The sequence below is a fragment of the Eptesicus fuscus genome, chromosome 12 (genome assembly GCF_027574615.1).
Source record: "Eptesicus fuscus isolate TK198812 chromosome 12, DD_ASM_mEF_20220401, whole genome shotgun sequence".
Lineage (NCBI taxonomy): Eukaryota > Metazoa > Chordata > Mammalia > Chiroptera > Vespertilionidae > Eptesicus > Eptesicus fuscus.
In genome coordinates, this window is record NC_072484.1 from 21,122,508 (window position 1) to 21,134,841 (window position 12,334).

The window sequence follows — 12,334 nt, forward strand, 5'->3', positions numbered from 1 at the left end:
TATGTTAGGCAATTTGCTGACCATTTAGGAAAAAAGTAGTAGAGCAGGCCCTCCCCTGTAGTCCTTACACCAGAAGTAGTTCCTGATGGACTAAAGTTTTAAATGTAAAAACTGAGATTATAAAAGTACTAACAGAAAACATGGACATCTTATTTTGTAATTTTGGATTATGGAAGGCCTTTCAGTAAAACGTCCAATACAGAAACTCTAAGGAAAAAAGAATGATAAATTTGACACATAAGCATTAAAAGCTTATCTATTACAAAAAAAAAAAAAACTCATAGAAAAAATTAAAAGATATATGACAAACTGGGAAACATATTTGCAAAGATGTGACCACGACTTATTGACTGAGTATGTTAAGGTTCTGATTATAGTTTGATGGAATGGAATGGAATTCTATGTCCTGAAACAAGTTAACTTTTCCTGTCTTTCACATTTTGGTAGATAAGGGATTTCAAAAGGGTCATTGGCTTCACTCAACTCTCCTCTTTAAAGGGTTAAATTATAGTGTTTAACACACTGCTTATTACCAGCAAACTGCACATACTGTGGTACTGTGTAGAGATGGGTTTTGAGGAACAGGTGTAGATCTCAGGGTTTGTAGTGAGAGGATCTGGGGCAGTGGTTTTGTTTTCTGCTCCCCCTCCCCCTTCCTCTGCATGTTTCTATAGGCCTGTCATTCACCTCCCTGTGCCTCAGCTTCTTTCTTCCCTTCCTTTGGTTTCTCACCTACCAAATGAATCTAGTAATAATCATTCCATTGGGATTTTTGTGAGGGCAGGAAATGATAGAATGCAGGTAAGTTTATACAAGTCTAATAGGATAATGGCAGCAATCTGTAGATTTTTCTTCCAGGGCTGAATATAGTGGCACTTTATGAAGGAGCCAGTGCTTTGAACTTAGTGATGGGCTCCTCTCATTGTGTTATGAGGTCTTCACATCATTGTGCTCATACTTCATGTCTATGAAAGACATGTAAACTAACAAAGGCATTTTTAGAGGAGAGGTCCTTGGTCTTTCAGGAAGTATAAACTGTTACCCTGCTTCTGTGTTTAAAGAATATTTGTAATCTTTATCATTCTTTTGGAGTTAGAGGTATGTGTTTTCATTAGAAAACATTAATTATTTCCCAATTGGTCATTTTCTTGCTCACCTGACCACCCAACTATCTGTCTCTGTGTGTATCAGTATATTTATTTTTCCCAAAGTATGTGTAATTCCTCCAAGAGAAAATGGCATTCAAGTGATTTGGCATATAGACATTAAAAAGAAGAAAGAAATCCCCAGAAATGTGTTAGAAAGACAGAGGTTCTTTGTTCAGTGTGATTGGAAGATGGAACACTAGCAGCTGCTGTCCAACTACAGAATCACTCTCTTGATAAGTTCTCACATGTTGAAGAGGAAGCGTTGTATCAGGTTTTGCAAAAGGTGCTTGCTGGCATCAGGTAATGGCTGGTTGCTGCTTATGGGTAGGCATTGAGTCTCTAAAGCTGACAGTACCCCTAGGACTATGCCTGTTAGAACTGGTGGAAACACCAAGGACTATTAATCCAGTCTCCTAATTTTTCAAATGAGGGACTAATGCAAGGCTCAGAGAGGTGAAGTGGATTGTCTAAGTTCAAGTAGGATCCTGGGTGCCTGGCTCCATACCCCAGTGTTGTCTCCATTTGTGTTTTGTGTCTATCTGGGAATTTGTCTGTTTGTCTGTGACCCCACCCCACGGCCTCTTGGTCACAATTGATTGTTCTAGGCTTGATTCCTGACCAAAACCAGGCCAGTCCGTTTCCCTATCTTTCTGAGTCTGATTGATGGCCCCAAGAATGGTAAATCTGATAAAGAGAGGAAGTCTCTCTGGTGGATTAATGTCAGGTATACAGCTATGGGCTGTGATGGGCATTGCCATCCCTAGTAAAAGAAGCTGTTTTTGGCTGTTCTTGAAACCCATCACATCCTTACCCTTCCAGAAGTTTGGATATTTTTCTCTTGGATTTTATGAGTCAGCAATCATTCTTTTTACTTAAAATCCTTCCTATTGCAATTCTCGCACTAGCAATCAAAAGAATATCGATTAATATTTCCATTGACATATTTATTTTAATACTTAGTGTGATTCTCCTTTTCATTTCTTCAGATTCTTCATACTTAAAGATTATGGCACAAAATTCAATAAGTAGTTGTCTCATTTGTTTATAGTCTGAGTTTACAATCTAAGAGAATAACCAGATTATACACATTTGATCACAGTGAATGTGTTTCTTACCATCTGTAATTATAATTTCATTCCAGAGCAGTTATAGACTGGGGCATTTAAATAATCTATTTGAGACATTTTATTAGGGTGAAGGAGGCTTAATTATTATTATTTCTTTAATCTTCTTCACTTATTTTAAGCAACTCTTTGCACATATATTAATATTTTTCCAGTGATTTTTAGAGAGAGTGGAAGGAGAGAGAGAGAGAGAGAAAGAGAGAGAGAGAGAGGGAAACATCAATGTGAGAGACATCAATTGATTGCCTCCTGTATGCACCCCGACTGAGGCCAGGGATTGAACCTGCAACCCAGTTACCTGCCCTTGTCTGGAAATTGAACCCATGAACCTTTGGTGGGCAGGCTGATGCTCTGTCCACTGAGAAACACCAGCCAGGGAAGACACCAGTTTTCTGTATGGATACAGAAAGCATCTACCATGGTGCCCAACATGTCACTCCATGTTAATTTTTCTTTTCTTACTGGGAACAGTAAGAAATAGCGTTTCCTTGTATACAGATACTAGAGGCCCGGTGCACAAAATCTGTGCACTGGGAGGGCGGGGTCCCTCAGCCTGGCCTGTGCCCTCTCGCAGTCCAGGACCTTGCTCCTTACTGCCCACCTGCTCACTGCTCCTTAGCACTGCTGTAGCCTGGCTTCTGGCTGAACAGCGCTCCCCCTGTGGGAGCTCACTGACCACCAGGGGGCAGCTCATGCATTGAGCGTCTGCCCCCTGGTGGTCAGTGTGCATCATAGGGACCTGTCATTTTGCCCTTCCATCAATTTGCATATTAGGCTTTTATTATATTGGACTATTTAACATTTTAACTGGGAAATTGATACCCTATCACCACCCCTCCTAATTGCTGAATGTCAGCTGAGCACTGGTTCCAGCTGTTGTAGAAGGTTATCCAGGTAGGTACTTAATAGATTTTGTTCAACATGATAATCTTTGAGAACCAGCAAAATGCTATAAAGTGTCTTCCTACCATCAGTATTGCTATCACCAAATGTTTAGTACCTTAGAGGTTACAAAGTTCACGTACATAAAATCAATCCTCATAATAACCCAGAAAGATATCTTTTAATTAAAGAAGCTGAAGCATGGGTTGTTTTTAAATATATCTTGCTTAAGAACACAATTCTGACCCTGGAACTAAAAAAAAAAAAAAAAAAAAAAGTATTCTGTCTGAGTCAGTATTTTTTTTTTTTAACATCACAGTGATAATACGAAATCTGAGTACTTCCCATGAAAAATTTGGAATCTTTAGATATCTCTAATTCTTGTTTCATTAAATTATCGAATGAATTGATACCAAGGATGAGGAACCCTGATATTAAGCTTCCCTGGTGACTTGGGACCCCACCCCCTTCAGAGCACTCACATACTGTCGTATCGTCCTCATGCCACATGCCACACAAGTCAGGAGTGTGTGAGTGTGTTTGTTTTGAGGAGATTGGGGATGGGGAAGGTGGTGTATAAGTGAAAGCACTTTGTTAGTCACTAAGATGGTTTGAAAGGTGAATCAGATATCCTCACCCCACAGACCTTGGGTCTGTATAAAGGCAGTGAGCTGAAGAACAGATTCAGTTAATGGGAGGAACGGGAGCCTGGAAGGACAGTTCATAACCATAGACCTTGGGGAAATGAGATACAAGGAGTCCAATTTGGCTAGAGCATATCTTGTGTAAGAATAAATAGAGAAGGTTGGGAAGGGAGAGAAGGGCTAGGTCAGGGTAAGGAGTTTGAACATCCTTCTTTGGGCAGTTGGGAGCCATTGATGGTTTTTGAATGGTTTGATCATAGCTTGGGCACATATTTCTTACTCGAGTAAACTTTGATATCTCTGTTTCCCATGCCCCTCACATAAACAGCCCCGTTGGTTCTACTTACAGAATAAATTGTGGGCTTACCACTCTGCTCCGCTGCCATTAGCCTCACCCAAGTCCCTGTCATCTCTCAGTTGGGTTGCCATGGCAGCTTCTTTGGTGGCTTGCTGCTTTCACTCTTGCCCTGCCAACCAGTCCAGTGTAAGTAAAAACTATCATTGTCCTGGTTAAAGCCCTGCATCATCTTTTCATCACACTTGGAATAAAATCCAAACTCCTTGTGTAACCCTACATGGCCTGACCCTGCCACTCTCTGACACATGGTTTACCATCTCTTCCCCTCTCTCACTTGGCTCTTACCACTCTGGCCCCTCTGTTTTCTGAACCCAAGCTCCTTCCCACCTCAGAGTCTGTGCATTTGTTTGCTTCATCTGCCTAGAATGCTCTTTCCCCAGACCTTCACATGATTATTAGCTCCTTACCAAAAGATGCCTTCCCTGCCCCTTGATGTACAGTAGTCCCTGCCCCAGTCACACCCTCTGTCATTTACTGGGAATCATTTTCTTCATAGCACACTTACTACTGTCTAAATGGGTTTCTTTATTGACTTGAGTTTATTGTCCTCCAACCTGCTCAACTAGATGTGAGCAGGGATTTTGTTTGGTTCACTGCTGTATCGTCAATACCTAGAAAAGTTTTAGCACATAGTACATATTTATTGAATTAATAAATTTAGAGATTTGAATGAGTGGGGCAGAGAGGCCAGACCGGAGCCTGCTGCAGTGTGGGCAGTACCGGGTGCACTGAGAGGCTTTTCAGAGGAAGCGAGGGGCAAAGGCAGGATTTGCCATGGTTTGGAGTGCTGAGTCATTGCAGAGGGAAGAGGTAGAGACATTTGAACTTGGACCAGCTATAAGGAACCCAGGATTCTTTTGGATACAGCCAACCATCTTCATTACAACCCCATCCCAGACTCCTGCCTTCAGAAGAACTTGAAGCCTCCAACTTCTGGTGCTCTTTGGGTTTTATGACAAAACTGTGTGATTTCCTATAGGAGTCCCCTCACTCCAACCAACCTCTCCTCCATCCACTCACCCACCCACCCAACTCCTTGGAAGCTTACGTTTCAGCTTTCATAGGTCTCCTTTGCCCATTTTCTTTCAGGTCATTTCACCCTCCCCCACACTGTATGTCTTTTTCTCTGTCCTTATTGGGCCTTCCCTTTTATCTTCCTTTCCCCTCAGCTTGCTGGGATTTGAGGAAAGAGTGGAGATAAACGCATGTGTTTCATCTACTAAGTTTAACCAGAGCTCCCCCAAATCCAATTTGGTTGGCTTTTATTTTTCCTAATTTCTTTGCTAGCACTTGGGTTCACGTGCTCACTTGCTATGCCAGATGTTTGAGGAAGATGTCCTTGGGGAGGAGGCAAGAGGGGTCCTAAAATGTCGTGTTCTTGAAATGCTCACGGCGGCTTAGTGTGTGAGATCCCAGAGGCCAGTCATTTCCAACCACTGGACTCTAATAGAAATGTAGTTTCACCCTTATTTGTGTAAACCTTCGGGAGTGTTTTAACATGTTTGTAATAAAATTTGTGGCTTATTGTTTAAAATTGAATTTAAGGTACTAAATCAAAGCTTTTGGTGGCATGCCCCTGACAGCAGGGAGGGCCTGGGAAGTGATCCCTAAGAGCTGATCAAAGGGAGTTGCTGAGCTTTTTTTTTTTTTTTTTTCTGTATTTGTGTTTGGTCCTTTAATCTGGTAGTGTTTCCAGTTCCATTCTGAATACAGTAATGCACACTCCACCCCCACTCAAGTCTTCTTGGCAGCATCTGGCACCGTCTTTGCCAAATGACCCCTGTTCAGGCATCAGCCTGCCTTTGCTATCAAGCCTATACAAGGCAGGAACAATGGTGATTGTCAGGAAATGGGCATAGTTCAAGATCTTATTCATAGCACATTTTTGTTGTAGTAATCAAATGAAAATAGTAAAATTGACTGAGAAGTGATCACTAGTCATTTCTGCCTAGGTTCACCTTTCCTGGCCAGTGAAGATGGTGTGCTTGGAGGAGTGATTGTTCTTCGATCTTGCAGATGTTCTGCAGAGCCCGACTCCTCCCAAAATAAGCAGACACTTCTAGGTAAGCTGGACATAAACAGTATGTGTGTGTCTTTCTCTTTCATTTTTTCAAGACAAGGAAAGATTTATATCCTTAAGTCAATAAGCTGTGGGAGAGCCAGGATGCTCTGTTGACATGTAACGTTCTCTATTCTCCTGATCTTTTTGCATAGATAAACATCCAAAAGATGAATGTTTACTTCTGAGTCTGTGCGTAGAGAATAGTTTTCAAATGGGCTTAGAACCAAGGACCTTCACAAAAGCTCAATATTAAGAATATGGGACCATGTATTTATCCCCTGCCTTATTCTACAAAACATTTGAGATGACCCATAACAATATACACAGTAACATAGAGAGTTCCTTCCTGTCCTCCCTCCCAAAAAGAAACCAGAACCATGTGAAGAACAATTGGCCTAGAAATCCATCCTGACTCCATTGCTTATTAGCTGCGACACCTTCATGCATCAGTCTTACTGCTCTTTGTCACTTCCACATCTGTAAAATAAGGACATCTGCCATGTCCTCTCATAAAGCTGTGGTGAGGACGGACCAAATGAGTGTTTTTCAGATTTGCAGATGTTCATCCAGATGTGTGCTTTTGTGTCTATCCAAATGCATCAGTGGGGATAAAACCCAGCCTGCTCTCCACTTGCCATGGCCCAAACTTGTAGGCTACCTCTGTCCATGGGGTGTCTTTTTCTAATTCATCCACCCAGAGGGGGCATTTAGAAAAATCTGCATAAAGGCCCCAGATAAACTAGCAGGGAGCCTTGTATGTTATTTTTTTATTGACTTTTAAATTGAAGTATACATACATGCAGAAAAGTGCCCAAATCATAGCTGCAACTGCTTGACAAATTGATACAAAGCGAACCCACCAATGTAAGCAGTACCCATATAAAAAAATAGAACTTTACTACAACTCCAGAACACCCCTTGTAATCCCTCCCAGTCTCTACCCCCTCCAAAGTTAACCACTATGCTGACTTCTAACACCATGATTAGTTTTGCTTGGTTTTATATTTTATATAAATGGAATCATAGGATGTGCACTATTTGTGTCTGATGTGGTCAGTCAACCTTAAGCCTGTTAGATTCATCCATCTTATTACACATGTCATTAGTTTGTTCATTTCCATTGTTGTATAGTATTTCATTGTATGGATATTCCAGTCTGTATTTATCCATTCTTCTCTAAGTAATTTTTATATGAGCAGTATAGGTAATTCACAGGTAGTTCAGACCTTTGTATCAAATTCCTTATAGAAAGTGTGGGTGGTGCCTGATCTATGTTGTATGATTGTTGTGGATTGTTATAGTACAAGTCTCTTCATACCCTGAGGTTCTTTGAGTATAAAATAGAAGACTGAGCATTTCTTATGAGTGTAAACAGTATTTTCTCTATAGAAGCCCAAAGAGCTTTCATAAAATCTCTTCCCTCATTTCTCAAAGGAAAAAAAAAAAAGCACTTTTATATAAAGGGCCTCTTTCTTCACCTGGATTCTGACCACCAACCTCATCATATTTTTGGTAATCTCTTTCTACCTATTATACTTGACTAGAGGCCTGGTGTACGAAATTTGTGCATGGGGGAGGGGGTCCCCTCAGGCCAGCCTGCACCCTCTCCAATCTGGGACCCCTCGAGGGATGTCCGACTGCCCGTTTAGGCCTGATCCTGGTGTGATCGGGCCTAAATGGGCAGTTGGACATCCCTCTCACAATCCAGGACTGCTGGCTCCCAACTGCTCGCATGACTGCCTGCCTGATTGCCTCTAACTGCTTCTGCCTGTCAGCCTGATAGCCCCTAACTGCCCTTTCCTGCTGGCCTGGTCACCCCTAACAGTCCTCCCCTGCTGGCCTGGTTGCCTCCAACTGCTCTCCCCTGCTGGCCTGATTGCCTACAACTGCCCTCCCCTGCTGGCCACCTTGTGGCAGCCATCTTGTGTCCACATGGGGGCGGCCATCTTGTGTCCACATGGGGGTGGCCATCTTTGACCACATGGGGGCAGCCATCTTGTGTGTTGGAGTGACAGTCAATTTGCGTATTACCCTTTTATTATATAGGATACTGATTTGGCTTTGGGAAATTTTGTTTTAAATGTCCACCTTTTAAAAAACAAACCAATCTATAATAAAAGTATAATATGCTAATTAGATCAGATGTCCTTCCAGACGACCTTCTGGACGAAGCTGGGGCTGCAAGGGAAGCGCAGGTCCCGGGTGCCTGCTGGCAGCCAGAGGGAAGCCTGGGTCCTGGGTGCCAGAGGGAAGCTGGTGCCAGCAGCCAGGGGAAGGAAGGCCTACTCTTGCAAGAATTTCAAGCATCGGGCCTCTAGTAAATAAATAAATGGCCACCTTTTGTTAAACTAGGGCACATTAACCATTTGCTTCTTAATCATTGCTGAATCCTTTGAATATCTTTCCCAGTTAGATAGTAGAGAGTTTGATCTTAGAATATGCAGAGGATGTAGCTGGGCTTTCCAAAAGGACTCAGAATAACCCTTGGTATGAGGAGTTGGGAGGACAGTTATTAAAACTGCTTCATGGACTGATCTGGACAGAGGGTTAGTTCTTTACTGAGCCTGGTCTCTTGCCCATTAGAGTTACTCCTGAAGGTTGTAAGGTATTTTTGGTGGTATTGAATAGAAATGCATATTTAAGGATAAATCATAGAATTTTTGCTTATGTTAAATAGTTTTTATTAGCAAGTTAGTAATTTTCTCTGTCTTAAGAAGAATGAAATGTAGGGTCAATTTATGAAATAAGTGAAATTTGTTAAAGTGAACTAGAGGGATTGATGTTTGTGAGGTTTACTAAAACTCAGTGAATACTAGTATCAACTCATAGATGCTACAAACTACATGGATGTTTACATTTTGGGCTTTAAAAAAGTTATGTATATTCAGTATGTAGTAAGAAAGCAAACATGGTACAGAAGGATAGGAAGGGAGATGAAAAGCCATCTTTGCTGCCCCATTCTTAGAGCCACCAGTCTCTGGATCTGGTTATTCTTGTGGAAACACCTTCACTCTGTGGGATGTATTCATGCTTCTATTTCTGGATTAGTCAGTAAATTATGCCTCTTTGGTGGGGGGGTGGGGGGAGATTAACACAACTCACACCAGTTCCACTCCCCTTTCCTCCTGACTTTTGTTAGAATTCTTCTCTAGCTTGAAATTATATTTTTAAATTTTATTGCTACTTTAACACACTATTTCTTGACTCATCAACTTTATATAATCAACTATCCCTCACCCCTTAAACTATGTAAGAATAGGAAAGTTCATGTGCTCCTTTCCTTTTTCCTCCTCTCACTCCCAACCCTACCTAACCTCTAGCAACCATACCATTATTGTCATGGTTATGAACATTTACATTCTGTCCTGTAGCTATACTTGTCTCTACTTATCTTTGATGATAGGTTGATTCCAAACAGTGGCAATTAGTAATCAGCATTGACAGTATCAAGATTGTGTAAATAGTATTCACTGCAGATCCCGGTAGTGGAGGATTATACCTATAAGGAAAGTGTCTGTCATAAACCTCTGCCTGCAAAATGAGAATATTTCAAATGTGAAGCTCAGGTGGATTCTTCTGTGTGGCACCCCATCAGTTGCCCCAAATCAGGCCACAACTTCATTTGCTTCATGTTTGGACCATGACTTCTCATTTATCCTACCTAATAATAAACAAATATTCAAATTGACCACACCTCCGACACACCCACAAGCTACGCCCACCATCCAATCAGAGCAAGTATGCAAATTAACCCAACCAAGATGGCTACAGCCACAGCGAGCAAGGTTTCCTAGGTAACAGAGGAAGCCAAGCTTTCCACCTGCCCTAGCCAGGCCTAAGCCTCCACTCAAGCTACAAAGTTTCAATTATAGAAGGTAAACAAATTCAAACAGAAATGGTGGCAGAATGGAGCTTGAGAGAACTTCTGAGGAGAGGTCAAAAGAGGCATTGTGGCTTTCTCCTTGCTGTCACTGTTGGAACACTCATCCTGGGAAAGGCTAACAGCCATCTTGTGAGGACACTCACACAGCATGTGGCAAAAAAGTGTGACCTCCTTCCAACACCCAATGAGGCATGGAGACTTCCTGCCAACTGCCTCACCTCTGAGTGTGAGCCTTCAGATGACTGTAGCCCTGGGCAGATTTCTTGATTGAAATCTCATGAGAAACTCCTTAATTCCTCACTCACAGTAACTGAGATAATAAATGTTTGTTGTTTTAAACGGCTAGATTTTTGTGATAATTTATGCAGCAATAGATAACTAATAAACCTTCTGAATCCTCTCACTGCCAAATGGTCCTCTAATTTGTGTAACAATCTACAATGGCAAATCAGGATGCTCTATTGCATCTGTAGGCACCTCAGACTTCAGACTTCACTATGCATCACTGAATTCTGGTTCTCTTCTTTGGAGCCTCTGGGACAGATATGATCAGTGCCCTCTACTTTGCAGGCCCTAGTCACTCATTTCCAGACTGTCTCCTTCCCACCTCTACTCATCTTCCACTTCCATACTACCACCAGACTTCTCCCTATATAGAGAACCCAACTATGGTCTGAAAAACAAGGGAAGTTAGGAGAAAAGCAGACTGTCCTGAAGCAGAAAGGGCAAAAAAGAGAACCTGACCCAACTGTGACTTAGAGAGCTACACCAATCCCAGGATCAGAGGGATGATAGTGGTTAAAACAAGAGCCGTATAAGTATATGTAATTAGTTTGTTTGTGTGTTTAAGTAAATGTTGAATAACTTCCTATCCTATCTAATAAAGAGGGAATATGCTAATTGACCCTCATGCCATCACAAAGATGGTGGTGCCCACAGCCAATAAGGGGGGAATATGCTAATTGACTGTCACACCCTCAATGATGGCGGCACCCACAGCCAATAAGGAGAGAATATGCTAATTGACTGCCATGCCTTCAATGATGGCGGTGCCCACAGCTACAAGATAGTGGTGCCCAGTCCCCTCAGCCCCGCCGGTGCGCCAGCCTCCGGAGTCCCCTAGTCCCCTCAGCCCCCCAGCCGCCCAGGGCCGGCCCAAAGTGCAGGCAAGCCTTGGATGGCGGCTGCCCAGCCGCCCAGGGATGCCCGAGGCTCAGGTAACCAGGGCCGGCCAAGGCTTGCACTGCTGGCAGTGGCAGCAGCAGAGGTGTGATGGAGGCGTCACCTTCCCCTGATCACCGGTTTGCCTCCTGCCCCTGAGGGCTCCTGGACTATGAGAGGGGGCAGGCCGGGCTGAGGGACCCCTCCCTCCAGTGCATGAATTTTCATGCACCAGGCCTCTAGTAAAACCAAAATATATATTCTTTATCACTCTCATGCTCTCTACTTTTATTTCTCCAATGAGGTTGCACACACACACACACACACACACACACACACACACACACTCACAGTCCTACCTCAGTTGCTCATTTTCCAACAAGGTAGATGGGAACTACTTAACTTAATGGGAAATGCACTTCTTTCATATGACCCCAGAACATGCTTTCAGTGCTGTTTCTGACTACTAGTTTTTCTCCACTCATCTGCAAAGCCCCAAGTTCTGGCCACTCCAAATTGCTTAGTCTTCTTCCAAAGGGTGATTCCCAACCCCCCATCCCCCACCCCCACCCCCCACCCCCAGTAACTTTCACAAGCTGTCACTGTTGCTTAAAATGCCCTGGGCCAATTACATTCCTTCTTTAAGACCTGGGTCAGAAGGGAATCTTCCTACAATCCTTTGGAAGCCCTTCTCCCAGGTGATTTGTTCCTTCCTTGTGTTCTGTTTGCAACATGCAGTTGGCACTCACCATGACACATCCTAGTTATGTGTTAAAGTGTCTGCTCCTCCCTCCAGGCCAGCACTTCTTAACTTTTTTCTGAAATCAATCATTTCAAAGGAATAGTGAACCCTAGTGACTCACATGGACAGTACAGGGATTTGAAATATCTTTTCAATTATTAGAAGATTCACTGCCTTATAAGACTCGTACCACCAGATTGTGAATCATTTGAGGACAGCTTTCTACTTACCCTTCATAGTAGGCTCCCAATAATTAATAGATGAATAAATTAAGCACCAAATGGAATATCCTTATTGATAATTTAGCAGAAATTTTGAAAGAAATTGGCC

General features: G+C 42.6%; 1 protein-coding gene across 1 annotated transcript in view; it reads left to right on the forward strand.

Annotated features, from left to right (window-relative positions):
• Positions 1 to 12,334, forward strand: part of TASP1 (taspase 1) — a 257,842-nt gene that overhangs the window by 198,830 nt on the left and 46,678 nt on the right. The window contains exon 12 of the mRNA XM_008141100.3: positions 6,109 to 6,219. Within this exon, the coding sequence (XP_008139322.1) occupies positions 6,109 to 6,219 (111 nt within the window). The remainder of the gene's footprint in view (positions 1 to 6,108; positions 6,220 to 12,334) is intronic.